This window comes from Rhinatrema bivittatum, chromosome 3, assembly GCF_901001135.1.
Source record: "Rhinatrema bivittatum chromosome 3, aRhiBiv1.1, whole genome shotgun sequence".
Lineage (NCBI taxonomy): Eukaryota > Metazoa > Chordata > Amphibia > Gymnophiona > Rhinatrematidae > Rhinatrema > Rhinatrema bivittatum.
This window is the reverse complement of record NC_042617.1, coordinates 38,406,473-38,427,905: the sequence shown is the minus strand read 5'-3', so window position 1 is coordinate 38,427,905 and position 21,433 is coordinate 38,406,473. Positions and strand designations below refer to the sequence as shown.

The following is a 21,433-nucleotide window of genomic DNA, read 5'->3' as shown; positions in this document are numbered from 1 at the left end:
TCCTATTTCTGAGGCGCGCAGATATATGTGCGTGCTTCGCGGCTTTTTAAAATCCACGTTGCTCGTGCTTGGCCCACATGCGCGCACAAGTGGGCATTTTTGCACGAGCAACGTTTTAAAAATCTCCCTCTGTAGGTGCATATACATATACAGTGCACCTTCTCAGTAAAGTTATATTGGAACCTCATTATGAGCCCTGCGTAATTATTGCTATTGGCTACAGAGACAGTGAAAAACCACTGCCTAGGGCCAGTGAGATTCCCCCCCCCCCCCCCCCCCGCCATGGGGGATACTGGAGAAACCCGGGGCTACAGGATTGCATAGGAAGAGCGAACAGGTTAAGCCCCACGAATAACTTGACTCCTAACGAGGACCTGAGCCCATGGGTTACAGTTTGAGAAGGAAGGTAAAGGTTACAAAGCTCATCTAAGTCTTCCACTTTCTCCTTCCTGCAGCATCACCACAGATTCTTAAATGCTCTCTGACTTTATCCCTACACCTCCAATGCACGCTTCCTTTTCAGGGCTGCCACAGGACCATAAGCACATACCGGCCCCCCTTCAGACCTCTGCCCGGCCGCAGATCAGCCAAGCAGGTGGGAAGGGAAGAGGTTGCAACTGGTAAGCTTTAGAGTTGCAGCCTCTCTCAAAAGCATGGTCAAAGGTCAAATTTCATGATCCTTTTGTCCTACGGCTAAGAATCCAGTGATCATGGGCTTTTGAATGAATCCTTATTTATGAAAAATTGACACAGTGGTGGCAGAGCAGTGGCCTGGAAACAAAGATTAACTGGTTAAGATTAATAAAAAAAAAAACAAACTACAGAATTACAGTCCGGACTGTACATCTCTGCAGCGTCAGGAAGGATTTTGTAAACCGTCCCGTGGCTCTGGGATGTGGGCCGCCCTGCAATAACCACAGGTCTGTGCTGAGTTGCGCCCTCTTCATGACGCGGCGATGGCATCGAGTATTGCAGAATCTTCCTTCCTGCGGGCGGTTCTGACGCCGAAGGCATTCAGTATTGCCCCACAGAGGAGGGTCAAGAGAGCAGAGTGTACTCATCTTTGCCAAGGGCTGAGCTAAGCCCCAGCGATGCAGCAATGTTAAAAACCTTCATCCTGCAATAGACATTTTATTGATGACCACCTTGCACCATTCCTCTACGTGCACCAGTTTTTACGTCTGGATAGGTAAAAGCAAGGAGTCTGCTTGCATTGACGCAGACCCAAACAGAGCTCATGCTTTCTATGAATTCATTTAAATTGCAAAACGTTATTCTCTATGCAATACTGTCCACATTTATTTTTTTAATCAAAACTTTCCATAATACATAAATCCTAAAAAGCATCTACTCATGCAGTTCTTTTCCATATGCTCGTCCCATGCCTGCTAGGGTAGGTCGCTCATTGCTTTAAAAGGAAAAAACTTTCCTTTGCCTTAAGAGAATATCGAATGAAATAATGAAATATCACTAAATCCAAGCCTATTAATCACGGGTGGCTACAAAGAACAGCAAAAGAAAACCACCGCCTGTGATCTGCAAATGACCTCGGGAAGACGGACATTTATCTTACGCACATACCAGAACGCTCCCAGCAAAAGCCTTCTGTCCCGAGGGATTGAAATGAACATTACAGGGAATGAAATAAACATTTTGTAATGGCAGAGCAGAACTTGGTCCGGTCACGCTGTTTTAAGTGAAATATTTGCAGCGCAGGCTTCATTAACACGGAAACATAAACTTAATTATGGACCAAACAAAAAAAATGTGAAAATGAAAAGCACAAAACTATCAGGTGCAATGGGAACTCGATATATCTGTATGACCTTCCTCATCAAAGCTACTGGCCTTGAGAATGGCTGAAATGTATTAGTCCAAAAATAAAAAAAAAACCCCATACCTTTATTAAGGATAATTTTCCAGATATTTTCGATGCTACCAGTTGCATGAATAGTGTATCCATATACCTTCCGCCTTGCGTACGATTCACAGTATTTGAACTATCCAGTAATGACTGAGGCACCTCTAGTTCCCTAGGTAACTTGTTCTAGTGTCTAACTATACTTACATGTAGGAACAAAAGAGCATAAGATGTACCATACTGGGTCAGACCAAGGGTCCATTAAGCCCACTGCTTCCAACAGTGGCCAATCCAAGTCACAAGTATCTGGCAAGTACTCAAACATTAAATAGATCTCAAGCTACTATTGCTTATTGATTAATAGCAGTTTATGGATTTTTCCTCTAGGAACTTATCCAAACCTTTTTTAAACCCAGTCTTGTAACCACATCCTCTGGCAATGAATTCCAGAGCATAATTATGCACTGAGTAAAAAATAATTTTCTTCATTTTGTTTTAAATGTGCCCCATGCTAACTTCGAGTGCCGCCCCCCCCCCCCCCCCCCCCAGTCCATTATTCGAAAGAATAAATAACCGATTCACATCTACCCGTTCTAGACCTCTCATGATTTTAAACACCTCTATCATATCCCCCCTCAGCCGTCTCTTCTCCAAGCTGAAAAGTCCTAACCTCTTTAGTCTTTCCTCATAGGGGAGTTGTTCCAATCCCCTTATCATTTTGGGAGCCCTTCTCTGTACCTTCTCCATCGCAATTATATCTTTTTTGAGATGCGGCGACCAGAATTGTACACACACAGTATTCAAGGTGTGGTCTCACCATGGAGCGATACAGAGGCATTATGACATCCTTCATTTTATTTGCCATTCCCTTCCTAATAATTCCTAACATAGTTTGCTTTTTTGACCGCCACAGCGCACCGAGCTGATGATTTCAATGTAATATCAACTAGGATGCCCAGAACCTCTTCCTGAGTGGTAACTGATTATATATAATCTAATTCCACCCTACTGCATTTTAAGATTTTATACACACCAAGGTGAATCCTAAGAGCTGCGTGCGGGCGCACATGTGAGCGGGTTTGCCAGCACGTGGACAAGGACGCACGATTTTATATTGACGCGAGCCGGTGTGTGCAAATGCCGCCCCGAGGGCGTAAGTGGGGGGAATTGTAGTAGCTGCCTGCACCGATGCAACAGTCCTTGCTCCCAGTTCGCCCCAGTAAAGGGGAGGACTTCCTAACCCCCCCCAGCTAACTTGCCTCCCTTTTACCTTATTAGCCCCAACCCTTAAATCCCGCTGACTGCCCTATTTTTTTTTTTGTTACACGACTTACACGCTGTCCAGGGAGCCCCGGCGCGCACTGGACCGTACGTGCAGATACTTACGGGCCGACTTCATTTTACGGGCTCGGCCCGCCCATGACCCGCCCCCCCTGCCACGCCCCTTTTTTTTGGTTTTTTGTTAATGATTTGTGCACGTGGTGGGAGATACGCACGTGCCCGCACAGGTGTTAAAATCCACTCAACGCTCGTCTGGCCGAGTCACGCACCTATCTCCCAGCTTCGGCACGCGCAGGGGGTTTTAAAATCAACCCCATACCCTTTTCCACACAAACACACTTTGAAACCTTTTTTTTGTGCTCATGTGGACTTTAACATATCCATGATGTCATTTCCTCTCTTCAGCGGTCTGTCTCATGCTATAGGACGGCCGGTCAGTGTCTTTTCAGAGCCATGGTTAGACAACTTTTGATGCTCATCCTACTTTTTGGTGAAAGCAGTGGGGTTGGATTGGATTTCAAGAATACCAAAAACCCGTAGGTTAAGTAATGAGTGCCCAGTGGTCAAAGGGGATAACAATGTTAAAGCATCTGATTTCTATAGCTATGGGTGGGTGGGGAGAAATATATAGACACACACACATACTTCCTATGTCAACATACAAAAATAGGTATTTGTCTTTTGTTGGTTTTTGTTTAAATATGTATCTAAACTTAACGGCTGGTGCTGGTCGCGGCGGCCCCCATGCCTTCAGAGTCACCGCGGCCAACGCCAGCCCCCACGGCAGCTCTTCTCAGAGAAAGGGAGCCTCCCCGGGGAGGAGGGTGGGTGTGTCCCGCTCACCCCCACCTCCTCTCGTTTCCCCCCCCCCCCCCCCCCCCCCCCGGGCAGCGGCTCCCAGACACCCGCTCCCGCTGCTCTCAAACTAGCTGCACGAGAAAAAGGCCGCAGCATATTCCCAATTTTAGTGGCTAGGAAAGTTCAAGCCGGTCAACTAGCTAAGCAGTTTGGCCTTTTTCCAGCCAATAAATCCCAGATGTGCTGCCATGCATCGGCTTTGCCACTAGTTTGAATTGGCATCCAGGGGGTTTCTCCCTTTTTCTGCTGATGGTATGAACCCATGCCGAACAGGGCCCGGATTTAAATCCCACTCAAACTCAACTGCATGCCTGCAACACTTTCAGTCATTTAGTCTCACCTTAAAGTTACAAGACCGTATCGCGCAGCTTTACTACACGGGAACTCACGGCATCTAAGACAAAGTTAAATGGCCTGAGTTTAGGAGGACAGTTCCATGGGTTGTTTTGTTTTTTTTTTTTACCCAAAAGATATTTTTTTCTATTTCTCATGCAAAAAATATTCATCCAAGTCAATGTATTTTAGGGGGGGACGGACCATAAAACATGCCAATATCTAACCATACATGTCTCTACCTGGGAACTTTTGAGTTGTGGTCACCTTGAGATTGCTTTCTCTCTTCCACTCCCCCCACCACAGCTTTCTCTCTTCCACCCCCACAGTTTCTCTCTTCTTTCCACCCACCACCATCACCTGTTTCCCTTCTTGAGATGACCTGGCATACTCCCACTTCCTCTCTCCCTGACCCCTGCGCTCTCTTTGCTCTCTCCTCTTATAAGTCTCAGCTTCATGACTTCTGCATCCTCGCTCTGCGCTCAGCTGAGTGATTCCCAGGTCCTGGAATCACAGCTGCAGACTGAGTTCTGTGTGTGCTGCAGCCTCTCTCCAGTTTCTCCCCACATGCTGCTTGCAGTGTCTGCTCCCGGCTCACTATTCTCTGTAGGCTTTCTGAGGGACGGGTGAGGCCCTGAGATTTCTAGTGTTCCTCCCGAGACCCTGCAACTGATGCAAATTCCCCCGAGTCTCCGGGTGAAATCCTGAGAGTTCCCAGGTGTGTGCATGTCCCAAAACACCATTTGAAGGCCGAACCTCATCAGTACAGCCTTGTTTGGTAGTGCATGTTAAATAGAGGAAACCTAGATGAGCAAACCATCCTTTCTTTCAAATCTTCTCTTCCTCCATCTATCTCCATATGAGAAAAGGCAATTCCAACCAGGATAATCTTTCATCGAGACACATTGCTCAAAGAGACTCTGACCAATCCAAAAATCTTACACACAAACCAAAGCCATCAAAACTAGAAATATGTTCTCTGTTAAAAGCAATCAGTACTGGTCCAAATTGTGACATATTAAAAAAGGATGTTGAGTTTGTCAAACAGTGCTGTCCAGAGCCATGGCGTGCCTAAGGCCAATATAGCCTTGGCCACAGGTGCTGGTATCCAAAGGGCACCACGGTGCCGCCGGGAGCAGTGCGTCCCCACTGGAACCGGCAGCTTGACTGGTAGGGCTTTAGGAGAAGGAGCCGTGTGGCCCCGCCAGAACTGACAGCAGGGCCTTTGTTCCAACAGGGCAGTGCCGCTCCTCTTCCAGACAGAAGGATGGTTTGCTCATCAAATCTTAGGAGGAGGAGTGGTGCAGCCTGCCCTGCAGGAAGGAGCTCGAGGCCAGAGCTGGATTGGCCCCTGCGGCCTGAAGAAGTCATCCCATCAGCTGCAGGGGCTGAAGGAGGAGACAGCTGCTGCTGCTTCAAGAGGAGAGGGGAAAAAAAAAAGTGTGTGAAGGAAAGTGAAAGAGCATAGAGTATGAGAGAGAGAGATATAGATGCACGAGAATGAGAGAGTATAGTGTGTGCGCGAGCGAGTATATGTGCATAAGAGAAAGCATGAATGTGTATGTGGAGGGGGGTGAGAGACAGAGAGGAGAACAATTGTGCATAACCCCCCCCCCCCCCCCCCATTTCTCTCTTCCTGCTAATCCATACATTTCAGGGCCTCTGGAAATCAAGTGTCCCCAGGTATGGAGAGCAGGGGACTTTTTAAAATCTTTATTAGTTTTAAATTATTGGGTATTATTTGATGTGTTTGTTTTGAAATATTTTATTGGTGTTTAAAATCTTTTATATGACTTTTTAAGTATTGATGTTATTCTATTCATTAGCTGTTTTGAATTATTCTTTTTATTGGTTTGATTTTACCACTATTTGTTATTTATATTTCTTGATTTTATTGTTTTATGTGCACTGGTAATATTTCTGTTTTTCCATTGTTGCACTGCTATGCACCCTGGTTTCTTGCAGTTTCCAGTTCAATTTTTGTCTGCAAGTTTTTATTTATACTGTATACCACTTTATTCTGTATTTGGTGAGAGCCTGTGTTCTGGTATATAATTGACGTGAAGTATTTCGCTAGTGTGAAATTTCTATGTAGGGATCTACAGCAGCTTGGCTTGTTCTGTTATCCTAATAGCAGGTGTATTGATGTTTTAGGGCCTGGTGTAATATTTGAAGTGTTATCATTTCATAGGTAGGGTTGTTACTGTTTGAGTTCTAGAAGTTAGTGCTGTTTTGATATTGAAAGTTTATTGTATTCAAATTCTGTTTTCTTGTGAATTTGAGGGCCAAATCCATGCCCAAGACGTATTACAAAAGGTCTAATGCTATATGAATTCCAAGTGTCTTTTTTTCTTTTTGTTTGCACATTTTTTCTGCTTGGAACCACAGCAGTGCAGGTAAATAAAATAAACATATTGTAAGTGATATTTTTACCTCAAAAGACTCTACTTTGAATATCCTTTTTCATGTAAAATCTATTATAAATGACTTTGGTATGGTGACATGTCTGCAGCACACTATTACAGCAGGCCATCAAGTATCTCTGGTCACGCGGCTCAGCAGTTAGTGAATTCTGCTAAGTTTTTTTTTCGGTGATGTTTGTTGAACACTTTGCCCATTAGCAGTCAGGCATCATTATACTACAAGCCACATCCCTGCCGATGGACTGGGGGCAAATTATCCAGGCTGCTATACAGGAAAGCGTACTAGACCTGTGAACTACAAACCACTTTCCGCCCCCAAGTGGTCCAGATCGGAAGCTTGATTTCTCTTCTAAAATAAGCCATATGGTTTCGTTTTGATGGTCCTGTCCTCTTTTGATCTCTCCTCCGATTCTACATCAACATTCTTCCCTTAGGCCTTTGCTGAGGGCCTTTGCTGAGGGCCCATTAAAGTGTCCCAGTTTAAGATCCTGAGCCTAAAACAGTTTACATTTGTGGCCTATTTGCCGTGACTTTTCTCGGCCCATTCTGTGTCTGTCGGGGGGGGGCTTGCGGTCTTCTCCTATGCACGGGAGGATGCATCCCCTGGGACCAGATTTTGCATTATGTGTGTGTGTGGATATCGATACACAGAAGACACACTTTTCTCACCCTACATGACTGTTCTCTCTGCCACAATGCGGGTTTTCATTTTTCTGTCCAACAGTTTAATACTTGCTCTAAAGGAAGCAGTAATTGAAGCTATATTATCTGTACTGTTCATGGCCTGGATTTATTGCCCTGGAAAGAGCAGTAATTTGGCTGGAAGCTGTCTGGTTACGATTCTATTGCAGTTGGATCGTTGCCGTTCCAGAGGGGAAGGAGTGTGCATCAAACCTGACTCCTTTTGATGGAATTTCCCGGGCTCTTCTTCTATGGAACAATTATAGAGGGTGTTATAAATGGCTTTTAAAATACTCCGTCCATGATTAGCATTCAGGTGCGCGGTGAGAGCCTGTGGTTCCCATTTTGGCAGGCTTCCTCTCTCCTAGGTCTAAAATATTTACTGGGGGGAGGAATTGTTAGCAAGGATGATAAGAGCTTGCAAACGTGTTAGGAGAACAATTAAGAACAGACTGCTGAAATTCACACAAGAATTGTTTTGCATAAAAAGGGCTATAATTGACATTTGTAATCGTATTTGTGTGCACTAAATTCGGTTTTCCTGAGGTAATACTATAACTTATTTTTCTGATTGGGAATTTACATACGGACTTTGTTTCCTAAAACCTTACTTATAATGAACCAGAGGTATAGGGAGTATTAATTCAAATGCGCTGTTCTGGGACACATTCTGAAGAGCGCAAGGTAGGTCAGCACACAGGGCAGATGAAAAGGGCCCCTGCTGATACTCTTAATCTTCTTTTGGAAGACAGTAGTTGTCCCTCGTCTCCCTAAAACCCGGGCTGACAGCTCTTATCATGGCTCCTTAAGTTAAGGCGAGTTCCCTATCTGTTGAGTTTGCCTTCAATGAGCAACTGGGGTGTGGGGAGGAGAAATCACAGGCCAGAGGACAAATCATCTCCACTGGATGTGGAGAAGCAGCATAAACCTGAGGACCTTGCATTAGTTTGCACGGCCCTGCAGCTTTGCTGTGCAGAGGGACTAGTTTTTAAAATGTTATCTTTTCTCTCTTACATAGTCTACTTAGCTGCATACAGAATGAGATTTTTTTTATGTCCCTTTGCTTTAACTTTTGAATTCTGTGCCATCAAATGGTCTGTCTTTTGGGCAGATGTTTTCCCCCCCAAGAGCAGGGGCTTCCAAATGGGCTCAGTTAGTGGCTTGTGGATTTAAGGAAAATGGCTTGCATCTACTATTGAAAAAAGGCTCTGCTAGAAAGCGGAATGAGGGATGGATTAACAAATCATATTCTTCTCTACTTCAGTCCCAAGTTTAGACTTACAAAGGACTACATTGTATTTGTAGCTCCTTTTAAGGCCAGATGACAGATACATTATCAAGTTTTCTCCAAGCAATGTAAAATAATTATTATTTAGCATTAAAGCATACAGCAGTTTGAAGTTAAACAGTAGCCATCAAGTCTTAAAACTGGTCTCGGGCAGGTCAATATTAAAACCCCCCAAAGTAGATTACATATCAGCTAATGTTAGCTGAATAAATTAACTAGGATATTTAATGGGATAAACATCTGGCTGAATATCCCCAAACGAAGTTATCTGGCTAACTTTAGCTGAATAACTTTAAACCTAACCAGCAATCTTGTGAATATCACCAGTTAGGTTTAAGGTTATCTGGCTAAAGGTAGCTGGATCATTTTAGTCTTAACCAGCTATACTCAAATGAATATAACCAGTTCTGTGCAAATGGCCTTCAAAAAAAAAAATAGACCTGGGGGCCTGAATCCCAGTCCCTAAGTCAATGTAAAACAAAATTTATAAAAATCTCCCTGCCAGGCCAAGCCTTTTCCCTAAGAATTTCTTTAAAAGTGAAAGTTTGATGGATCAGTGCCCGCTTCCCTTTTCTCCCTCCCCCCTGATCCAGGCACCTGGGTCAGGGGTACGCAACGATCCCAGCCTTTTCCAGCATTACTCCGACAATCCTTTTAAGCTGGCTGGAGAAGGGCAATTTTCAGAAAAGGCCGGGTCACCTAGATAAATGGCTTAGGAACTTGACATGAGGAATAGACACAAGTCAACATGGAGGCCCGATGAAGAAGCACGGCAAGTTATAGAGGTGAAATGGGCAAGGCAGTCCCTGGCTACCAAGAGCTCACTTCTTATGAAAAAGAAGGGAAGAGGGACATGAATAACAGAGTGGTAATGTGGCGGGATCACAGAGGCTTTTCTTTTGCAAGCGGCCTCTTCTGGAATGAGATGGAGACAGGTCGGGGCCCTGAAGGGCCACAAAAGGGTCTGGTTTTCGGGGCAACCCAGCTACACAAATGCATCTGGTACATATTCACCGTTATTGATATTCTGAAAACCAGGTCTGTGTGTGGCCCCTAACTCACTAAGAACCCATGCGACAGATAGAGGGGATCTGACATGCTGCAAGGAGACGCGAGCTCCAGCAATAGGAAACAGCAGGGACAGAGGTGTAGAACAAGTGAACTAAAGAAGCAAAAGGAGGCTTAAGTAGGACATGGGCTGCAAGGATGGCCTACAGCACCTCCCAACAGGATCCTAAGGTGATATCAAAAGTGCCAAGTCCTAAAAACATGCAGGACCACCTCCAAAGAAAAACAGCCTAGCAGAGCACACCCAGCTCGTATAAAATCCTAACAAGGAGAAAGCAAACAGGACTAACTTACACCCAATTAGCTTGGCAAGCTGAGATACACAGACAGACAAAGTGACTTACAGTGGGCCCTATGGACAGGCACTGGTAAAAAGCAGCATATTCAAAAAAAACCATTTTCTAGGAGTCCTCTTGGCTTGTAGTTCAACCCTATCACCACGAGATCACTCCTATCATCTTCATAATATGGTTTTATTTCCCAGAGAGGATTTATTTATTTGTAGGTGTTTCTTAGCTGCAAGTTGCCAGAGACGTGCTTAGTGAGCTCTTTTCACGACTTCATCAATAGCTGTAACAAGTTGGTTAGACATATTCCAGGGGTCTGCGCTGCTGGGAGATAGTGTACAACACCAACATGGACTTGGCATAAAAGACTTATAAGCCACACAGGATTCATAGCTTATATACCAAAGATTATTGGGGGTGGGTTACCATTGAGGCTAGTTTCAATCATTACCCGTCAGAAATTGAACTACTGATTATCGATATGATTCTCTCAACATTGTTCCTAGACGAGCCCTTCAGTCTCCGGGGTCCGCCTGATGTCTGCCAATGTCTCGGCAGTGTCTGCCTCGGGGTAGAATTCACACCACATCCATCCTGCAGCTTGGAGAATTCGGCTGCAGGATCTGAGTATGTGAGCATGTGTCTGGACGGATGTATGAGGAGTGAACTCCAGTTGTATGGTCCAAGAGTGAATTTTTTTTTTTTGTTAGTGCTCACTTTGCATGTTCTGTCTCAGTGTTTGGATCTAATCTTCTGTATTTATTACATTTCGTGTCAGAAGGTCGCGGAACATAAAAACAAGTCAATGCTACAAACTGGAGACACTTGGTGCCTTTACAGAGAAGCAAGAAACCTGCCAGAGGGCTCCAAGTCATGAAGGCCAAGCTGAGCCAGTCCTAGATTTTCCCCTTTCATCTATGGACTTGTAGTTCTGTTTCTCTGGATTTAAAAAAAAAAACAAAACAAAACAGAACCGGCCCAGCTTGTTCTCAAGGAACCAGAACCAATCTGGTAAACATAAATCCCAACACAAAATTAGGAAAATCCTTATTAAATAAGGCCCAGGAAATTGAAAACCTATTTTCCATACTTCAAGATAAATGACCAATTCATTTAACAAAAAAAAAAATTGCCTTGTGTCAGCTCCGAGAAGAGTCACTAAGCAGCACAGTTGTGGACACAGACCTAAGAGCAAGATAATAAAAACACACACCCCAAAACGAATGCCACCAATCAGAGGTAAATACTGTTCTGCTGTTCTGTCACTGCATTTACCAAAATCAAATCATATGCAAAAGAAATGGGGCTGAAAAGCCAACTGCTGCCATCTCATGCAGCGCACCCTCCCATCAAGGTCAACCCAGTTGTATCCGAACCAACTCGGCCGTTACACGCCCCTCCTTATTTTTTTATTTTTTTCACCCTATATTGCAACAGCCCCCGGGGCGGAGCAGCCAAAGACTGCTCCGCTCCATTTTGACCAAACAAAAAACAGACAATACTAACTGAAGTCAGTTCTCTGACCAAAAGAGCAAGAGCAGAATCACCTAGGCTTATCCGCTCTGAGCGGTAACGGACCCTCATTTCAGAAAGAGAAAAAAAACAAACAAACAATCTTTATGGCCCCACATCCAGTGGGGACATAGGAAAATTACAGCCCTGTTGCAAACTAAAACGATATCTAGATGTTCTAGGACATCAGGATATCGTGGTTTTGCGATATCCAGCCTTGGCGTCTTTAAGGAGACCTAAGCCTTAAAGGGCAAAAAAAAACAAAACAAAAAAAAAACCACAGGTAGGGGGAAAAACGACACACAATGTTTTCATAACATCAGATTGCTCACATTTTCATTGGCGTAATAACAGAACAGTATGACGACATTTCTCTTCTGGACCACAGATTCGATCTGCGCAAGAAAAGATTTCGCCCCTGGTATTAATGTCTCCGTTTAGCCGATGCTCCAAGGACATCATCCCAGCAATTTTTACAGAGTAAAAATTAAAAAAAAAAAAAAAAAAAAAAAGAAGGCTTTCCTGCCACTTTAGGGATGGTTTTCATGGACAAACAATCAGGCCATTAACAGTGCTTTCATCGCAGGCACTGCAGAGAACCATACGTGACAGACAGACAGACAGACAGGACAACCCAGAAGGAAAGACGAGCAGCGGAACCATCTGCACCAACGGAGGCGAACGCAAAGAAAAAAAGGCGCCTTTCTAGTTTTAAAAGTTCTTGAGCAGACATCAAGCTCCCCCCCATCTCACGACATGGAATAGGGCCACTATCCAGCACGTACCGCACAGGCCAGCTAATGAGGACGGATGGCAGTGAACATAAAAAATGACCACGATGAGCTCTCCTCCGATTCTCTCACTTTTAACCACCGAGATGCAATCAGCACTGCAAAAAAAAAAAAAAACAAACCCAATGGGGGTTTTACTATCAATAAAAGATTTTACAACAAATGGGGCTGGTTGTTGTATTTTTTTTTTTTTTGTCTACAAACGTATATTTGCTAACGGGTTAGTTAGGGAGGAATAAGATGAAACGGGCAGTTGGGAGACTACGTGAACGACGGCCGGCTCTCGCTAGAGCGGTCACGCAGGGCAAGGAGAAAAAAAAAACGTTGAGCCACCCCGTAGCCAATCGACATACTCGCAACGGTAATTCAATTGTGGCTTCATATGGCCGAGCAGAACACTGTAGACAATATAATTTTGCCTAACAAGAGAGAATATGATATAGAAGAAAGGCTGCACACTTTTTCCCACATACTGTGGAACTTTTTTCTCTCTTTGGGGAACGTAAGGTTAAAAATGTGGCTTGTACAGAGCTCAGCACCCAGCAGGAGTAGAAACTGGGGGATGGGACTGAGGGCCAGATGTACTATGTGGGGTTTTTTTCCCCCTATACACAAAACGGTTCCCCCCCGCATTGTGTCTCTCTGGTGCTTATGAACGTCCAGGCCGAAACCCGGGGTGGGCTCTGATCGGTTAAGCTCCTCTCCAGCGCAATACTGCACCAGCACAGCTGCAGAACCAAACATGGAGAGCATTGCAGAGGATCGGGGGTGGGAATGTAAACTTGGCCGGCCCGGCTTAGCAACCGATATTTACAAACAAAAACAGAGGATCGGATGGGCCCAGCAGTAAATTATGCCTAGATTGCAATGTGCAGGAGAAATCTCTCAAAATAAAAGCAGAGCCCTTTGAAATTTCAGCCCCCCCCCCCTCCTTTCTCCTCTCCGTTAAAAAACACAGCTCTGTCAAGTCCAGTGAATAAAAAAAAAAAAAAAAACTGCACGTCTCCGAGCTTAATTCCACAGCAGAGCGGGACCTCTCGCTCCAGTCCCCCGTCCCCCCGAGGGCCCCACGAATACGCGCAACAAATACTTAGGAACCGGGCTGGAAAAATCCCAAGCGCTGGATCCAGGACCACGGCAAGGAGCAGCCTCGGGAGGCCAAGGCAGGAATGAACGAGCAATGGCGGCCCCAGATCAGAACGAGCAGTGGCTGTTGGGGCAGAGAAGGTGCAGGAGAGGTCCTGGGACAGCAGCCAGGGGCCCAAAAGAAAGAGCTGAAGCCAGAAAGAGAGATTTTAAATGTTGGTGCCTGGGGAGGGAGTTTTATGTAAATAGTACTGAAGATTTCCCCCTTCCTCCCCAGTCTCCTAAGTTTGCTAAAATAAAATCCCCACCCCCAATTCATGGTCTTGGTTGTGAAGCACAAGGGGGCCAGACTTCAACATCTAAAACATGTTTACCCTACCTGCAGGGAACAGGAGGTGGTGGGGACAAGGACACAGTATAAGAAAGCAGGGGGCGAGCACAGGAGATCTCTGAGTGAGTGGCAGGGATTGTAGAGCTGAGCAGCCTAGACAGGCCATAGGGTCTTTTCCTGCCATCGAGTTTCTGGGCTGAGGAATTTTACTTGCATTGCCCTAAGCTTTAGTTCATGGTCAATTCACGTCTTCTGCTTATCCGGGAAACCAACTCTCTTTGCGAACCCTCAAGGACGGCTGTTGAGAGAATCCCCCCCCCCCAGATGCAACCTATGGGTTCTCCCACCTAGCGAAGAAAGAACCTGAAGATGTCTAAAAGTGCAGCGCTACCGAGCAAAAACACCAAGCACAATCCAGGACAAAGCACAGGAATTCCCCTTGGGCAGGATGCCGAGAGGGCAAATGTGAAAGTTTTGAATGGCTGCCTACACCGGGAAAACTGCAGGGACCAGTGCGCGTGCACTTTCTCCCAGAGGAATTCCCGAGGCAGGGGGAGAAACAACGTTTGTACTTTCTAGCCAAAAAACAAACAAACAAACCACTGCTAAAGCAGGTGGAGATCTCTGCAGGAAGCTTGTCCTGTGCAGCTTTCCCCTCCGACAACTGCTGGCAAAAACCTGCCCGGAAAGAAAAAAAAAAAAAAAAAAGCACCTGGAGACTGCGAACCTGCCTGCGCCGTTTTGAAAAGGCTCCCCCCTTATCTCTCCCCTTGCCTCAGAAAACCCACGTAGACCATGGGCTGTTTGGGCCAGGGCCGTACTGTTATCAGAAAAAACCCCAAATTATTATTAAAAAAAAAAAAAAAAAAATCTGCAGGAGGTCTGCAAATACAAAATATTATTAAAATGTATTATTTAGCTGCTACAGAAACGTAAAAAAAAAAAAAAAAGTTGCTGCCTTTTCGGGCACTAGGACACTCTTCTATCTTTTGCACAGACTAATCTTATACCATGAAGTCAGAGCAGGTGGCTTCATCTGCTCAAGAGCCCTGGAAAGGCAAGCGGGTGGGAGGGACCATGAGGAAGTGAGAGGCTCTGCTCGGAGCTTTGCCCACCCTCCAATTCCTGCTGCACCTGCACTGCTACAGTTTGGACGACATTTCAGTGATTTTGGCAGCACAGTTTTACTTACAAGTTCTTTTATGCAGAGGGTCCTTTTAGTTTTTTTTAATTCTAAGCCTTCTGGAAAAGGCCAGAGATACAGAGCTAGGCTGCCTTTACCATTCTGACAACAGATGTGCCTGTTAAAACCCCCCCCCCCCCACGAGGAGGACAACCAGGAGTTAGCCAGGCCGCAGTGCCTGTGAATACCTAACCCTTTTGGACCTACTTGTCACTAGGAATCTAATCTTCCATTAGCCATGGGTGTGCAAAGCCAATTTTGGAAGAGCAAGTGAGCTGAAGTCCCATTGCCTGGGCACAAGGAGGCCATCTCGGGCCTCCTGTGCAAAACCAGAAGACCCCAGGGCCAGGAGGAGATCAGCGCAACCAAGAGCCAAAAAAGTCTCGGCAAGCTTTATGGGGAAGCCCTCCGAATAAAACGGGCCACCAAAAAACAAATCTGCGATTGCCATCTTTTCCATCAGCGACTGCTAGCAGCAAACGGAAAGGAAAAAGCCCTGGTGGGTTTGGAATACCAATTGGGGGGGGGTGGTCACGCACGTCCGCTCAGAATGAGAAATAAATGGTGCTTCATTGCGTGTGTCCCCCCCGTTCCAAGTATCTGACTCCCTCTTCGGGACGGTGACGTCCTAAAGGGATCAGAAGCTTTCACCCAACCGCACGGGGGGACTTATTTCTGATCGCTCTGCCCAGATGAAGAGTCAAATACCCAGGATACTAAGCACCTTTAATGCTCACTCTGGTGGCAGTGATCAGTAGCTAAAAATTTATGTTCACTGCACTTTCCATTCAACGGCCATAGCACAGCAGCGAGCGGTTTACTCTTTACAGTGGCTCGTAGCTTAAGGAGCACCGCTTGAAGCTTTTTGATAGGACTCGGAAGCCATCGTTCCGATCAAACATGAATATTCAGGTAAGTCTGCAGTGAACCGAGGGAATCAATTAACGGCTTGGCAAACGAGAAAAAAAAAAAAAAAAAGTAATAAAAAAACGAATGTACCTTTCAAAACAAGTGGCTCCTTGCCTTCTCTTTTCAGGGAATCCAGCACTATGTGGAGAGGTTGGGAAGGCATTACTCGGCTGGGCTCATTGGTATTCTCGTCATACACTATGATTTCTTTGGAAAAGATCCTCTTGAGGGAGTCCTTGCCTTCTCGGCACGAGATCAAGTCCAAGACCGTGATCTTGCCCTGCTGGAGCCTTCTCCTGCTGATCTTGTCCGAACAGTTAATGTGCACTGCCCCCTGAATGTGGCTCTTATTGTACTCCATGAAGGGCCTGCAGTCAATGATGACAGGCCCCTGGCTCTGGAGAGGAGTCTTGCTGCATTTGGTCATTTTCTTGGCCAAATCATTAGGGTAAATGATTTTCACACCGGCAAACTGTTTGGTGGCGCCGGACCCTGGGCTTCCCACGCCGCCCGACGGGCTCAGGGTGCCGCCGTTCTCGTTGACCATCTGGTTGGGCGGGCAGGCGGTAGGGGCTCCAACGGCCGTGCTGGCGGCTAGCTGCGACAGGGCCTGACCGTCCTTCTCATAAGTAGCTACAGTACAGCAACTGGCACTGCTGCATCCACAATTTATGGAGCGTGCAGAGCCGTTGGATGAGGGCATATACGTCAGATTAGAAGCCGTTAGAGACACCACCGTTGTGCTGATAAGGGTTTTGTGGTTATCGTTCGCACAGGGGGCAGATTCAAGGTAGCTAGAGTCTAAGCAAAGGTTGAGATCCTGAGGTCTTACTGGCCTTGACAGTGCCACTACAACCCGGTCGTCTAAAGGAGATGGAGGCATGAGGAAGCTGAAAACTGGCAATTCAAGAAGAACTCAAGATCTCAGTCTGTAAAGAAGAGAAGGAACACGATACATGAGGGTTCATAATTCCATGTGTATAAAATCTATGTAAACGAAACAAAAAGGACCGACATGCCGTTAAAACATTTGAACTATCTTTTTTTCTTTGCAGTGAGAACAAAGCTTTTAAAACAAATATGAGATAAGTATGTACATAAACAGATACAAAGACAAAACACTTGCCTTAGAGGAAATATATATATCACAAAACGCAAACAGCGTAAGCCATAAATACTCCAAAACAGCCTGGGCTGCCACTGAATTCCAGTTTAAATAAATCTTCACATGCAATTGCTGCTGAAAAGCTTTTAGATTTGGGGCAGGCAGGTCTTGGGAGTGCCACAGACGGGTCTGGTTTTCAGGATATTCACCATGAATATGCATGAGACAGATTTCATACAACAGAGGCAGTGCATGCAAACAGACCTCGTGCATATTCATGGTGGATATCCTGAAAACCTGCCCTAGTTATGGCACTCCAGGACTGACACTGCCTACCTCCGTTTTAGATAATATCTGCAAATTCATAATTATGTAATCATAAACTTCTCACTCTAGGAAGAATCCAGATGTAATGGCTGGGCTCTCAAAACAGAGCAATCCCCGCCAGCTGAAAATACCAATAGAGGATGTGCAATTTAGCTAAGCAAGCTGCAATAAAGTCAGTCTTTAAATAAAGCCTCATCCATGTATTCACAACACAGTCACAAACCAGCAAAAGCAATTAATAAAGAGAAACCCAAGACTCACAGGGACCTAGGAGATCCAATGAAGGCAGGCGGCCTTATGTCACTGAACTGCACTGTCTTTCTTGCTCCAACCCAGCACAGCAATAGGATGTGCTGTGCACATAGAGCCAGTCAGGCAGGCCTGTACACTACAGACCCCAGTCATTCCTGGGAAAACATTAAACCAAAAAGGGAAGGTTTTACACACTTCCAAAATAAGATCTCGCTCCCCACCCCGCCCCCTGCCCACCTCCCGTAGCAAGATCTCTGCAATAATTTAGACACCTAGAATGCACACAGGCAAATGAACATTCATTAAAATCAGTCTTCCTTGCAATTTTAAGAATCTATAAACCTCTTGGCAAATGAACAAAACGTGCAAATAAAGTTAAGAGTGTGTCTTCTAGGTTTAAATGTATACCACAAAAGGGGCAGTGACACTTTACTATCCTGCCAGCTTAAATTGTATTCGTATTTAACAGACGTCATTGGAGGAAAACAGATGCAGGACCCCAGTCTTTTCTCTAAAATCCACACTCTTACTATTACGTTTTCCCTAGGAATTTTGAATTATTTTCTCTGCTGCATCTCCCGATCATCTCTAGCAAAACGCATGTCACAGTATAACGACAACAAAACAAAAAATGATATAGGATAAAATAATCCTGACCTTTAATAACGAATAATCATGAACTGTCAGTCTTCTAAAACATTTTCTAATGTCCCGTTCCTCTATATGAATAAAGAGACAAACCTGTCCTAGGGCATTTTTCTTTTTGGCTTAAAAAAAACCCGATCTGCATCCCTGCTGCAGAAGGTCATATACTTAAAATGAAAAGTCGGAGCAGGGCTTCAGTCTTGCCAGAATAGCAGGGTTTCTCCATTTACTCCTGCACTACCCCTTCCCTTGAATATGAAAAAAAAAAAAAAAAGAAAGACAGACGCTAAAAGCCATTCAAGTAAGCAAGGTTAGTAACACGCGCCATGCACGCACTTCTCATCACACTGCAGCAATCTCTTACAACCCGGCAGCATTATAATCTACAAACCCAGCTGCAAACAGAAAACATCTGGGGCTGCAGTGAAACCCAAAAGCAAATCAAGCGGGCTTTCTACCCGCCCTTCAATGTTAAAATAAAAAAAAAACCAAAACTATACGGTTTGCAACAACAATAATAGTGACTCTACAAAATTAAATTGCTCTGAATATCTGAGTATGCCAGATTCCCACTTACTTCGTCAAAACGGTCTATGTCCGTCCAACATTTGGTGCTTCTCCGCAGCTATTGATTTATACCTCCCCATTCACTCGGGCTTCATTGATCGCCAGCTGCAACATACTGTAGTTACTTTCTGTTTTGCTCAAGAGTAATGTAGGCTTCGGCTGAGTCAGACTGATGCGGCCCGCAGCCAATCGGAGGCCGCCGGCTGGGAGCCCTGGGCGGAGTCGCGGCCGGTGCAAGCCAGTGGGCGGAGTCGGGGGCGTGCACAGGACTTGCGGGATCAAAGGCGGCAGCGGGCACTTTGGTGTTGGAGCGTGAGTGGTGATGTCATTAGCAGCCAATCCCAAGGCTTAAAGAGCCAGACTGAGCCGGCGGAGAGCAGCTGTGCACCGTGTGCCTGCACAGGGGAAGCAGCAGGATGTGGTTAACCTTTTCTCGCCTGAATTTGTCAATGAAATGAGTTGCTTCCTCCCTCCCCCCCCCCGTACTGCCTCTCTTTCTCTGACTATATGCATTTATATCTGTATACCTATACAGAGAGATAAGTATAGGTAGATAAACTAAAGATTTTTGTCCTTTGAACAGGATGATAAAGATCTTTCACTTTTCCTAGAATGTTTATTTTAGAAAGCAAGTTATTCACTAAGGAACAAATACAGCCGATGCCTTTAGAAACATCCCATGATAGGGGTCCAAGGAGGAAAACATTTTTCCCTTGCCCAGAGAGAAGCCACCATTTTTACTAGCCCCAAAAACTGCTGCAGCAGCAAAGTAGGGAGTTGGGTTTTTTTTTTTGTTCGGGATTTTTTCAAGCGCTGTTTCTTCCCTATCCTTTCTCCCACGTTTGTTCTGTTTCATTTTACAGCGCAGAAGCCCTCCTGAATGCTCCTCAGAAGAAGCAGGAGGCACGGGAGGTGCTGCTGGCCTGTGAGGCATCTGCCTTCCTAAAATAACAACTGGGGATGGGGGCTAGCAGCTAATGTTTTGTACCCCCCCTGCCCACTTCCTAGACTCCTGCGTTCCCGCGCCTTTCCTCGCTTTTGAGTTCTGTAATTGAGCACCCCCTGTCTGTTACCGAACCCCTCTTCAGTTTCTTTCTGTACTTAATCCAAGCACTGTTTCGTTTGTTTATTTGTGCTTCACGGCACAACTCACCTTATTGTCTTTCTCCTCTCCAAACCGGCAGTCCCACTACTGAGCCAGCAACTCTTCCGGTGCTGGCTGTTTCATTGTTTTTCTTTGGAGTTTGCTTTGCCCTGCCATAGTATGAAGATACCCTGGACCTGCCTCCGTTCACCGGCCACTATTGCATTCAGATATAAATCGAGTCAGACCATATATGTTTGGAGGTCCGCAGTACCCAAGCCCAAATGCAAACATCTTAATAACCTAAACAAAATACCCCCTGCCACCCCCCTAAAAAAACAAAAACAAAAACATGCTCTGATAGTTTGGCTGTCACAGCCCAGCTAACTAAAGCTACCTCTTCAGGCCCCCGACGCACGATGACGCTCACAGTCCACGCCACCCACCCCCATGCCCGCTGTGGGGAGGGAGGGAGGGCAGGCACGTGTCGCCGAGGCTGCCCAGGATTTGCCTGAACTGCTCATAACAGCAAGGAGAAAGTTTTTTTTTCTCCTTCTCCCCTCCCCCATTTCTTTCTTGCTTTCTTTCATCCTAAATTAACGCTCTGAAGAAAGAGCCGCCCCCCCCCCCCCTTTGAAGTAAGGGAGAAGGAAAAGAGGAGAGTCTGTGCCAGAAATCCAGCTCCCCCCCCCCTTTCTCCTTCTATTTTAGGTTCCTCATAATTTTTCCCTCCCTTATTGAGTTTGGCCCTAGATGTCTTATCTGTTTTAGGTTTACCCCCTTCCCCCTCTTTGATATTTTTCTCTCTCTTTTGAATGTACTCCCCTTATTTTTATCTCCCCCCCCCCCCCCCCCCCCAATATGGCTGACCTGGTCATTCACCAGGGAGGAGTCTTAGTGGTCATCATGGGAGAGGTGCTGGCCCTCCCCCAGCCGCCTTCTTCAGTTCCCCCTAATGTACAGACTGGTGCAGGCATTGCTGCGGAGAGCTCGGGAAGGAGCATGGGAGGGGATCCAGCTGCTCCCAGGCACCCAGTGGGCGGGAAACAAAATCAAATCTTCCAATGCTGACATCCCCTGCCTAGATCCCAGGGCCACTCCCAAAAGGCAAAAAGGAAAACGTACCCCAGGAAATGGCAGGTCCAATGGCCACCATAGTGGTGGCTTTTGAGGCCGCTGGCCCTGCGGGCAATCCTATTCACGGTGGGGGGAATAACCTTGCCAGCGAAAAGAAGAGGTAGGCTATGTCTGCCCTGCAGAAATGAGTGTGCCCACTCAGCCCCTCCCAAGAAAGAGGAAAGGGAAGGTGAACACTATTTCTCCTGAACCTGCCCCTCCCTCGCAAGGGGCAGAACGAATGAATAACATCCCTCCCATTACCCTCACCCTGGCACCTACAAGATTAGGAGCAAAGCAGGCACATGCAGACGATGGTGGCAGTGCCCCTGCCCCAGAAGGGACCCAAAAAAAGTCAGCTACATGGACCCATTATAACATTTCCTCGTCGGCAGTCGGTGGTTGTCAGGCTTTCATTAAAACATGGCATCAGTGCCCCATGCTG

General features: G+C 45.9%; 1 protein-coding gene across 4 annotated transcripts in view; it reads right to left on the bottom strand.

The window, feature by feature from the left end:
• The window catches only part of DUSP10 (dual specificity phosphatase 10), a 34,034-nt gene extending 13,782 nt beyond the window's left edge, over positions 1 to 20,252 (bottom strand). Inside the window, exons 1-4 of one of the 4 annotated variants that reach the window (XM_029593155.1) lie at positions 19,942 to 20,252; positions 18,799 to 19,183; positions 17,586 to 17,731; positions 15,983 to 16,821 (exon numbers count right to left, since the gene is read on the bottom strand). In XM_029593155.1, coding sequence (XP_029449015.1) covers positions 15,983 to 16,775 — 793 coding nt within the window. In that variant the 5' untranslated portion in view covers positions 16,776 to 16,821; positions 17,586 to 17,731; positions 18,799 to 19,183; positions 19,942 to 20,252. Of the gene's footprint in view, positions 1 to 15,982; positions 16,822 to 17,585; positions 17,732 to 18,798; positions 19,244 to 19,941 lie in introns of those variants that run through there. The other 3 variants (XM_029593152.1, XM_029593156.1, XM_029593153.1) reach the window with 3 other exon arrangements.
• Positions 20,253 to 21,433: the final 1,181 nt, after the last annotated feature.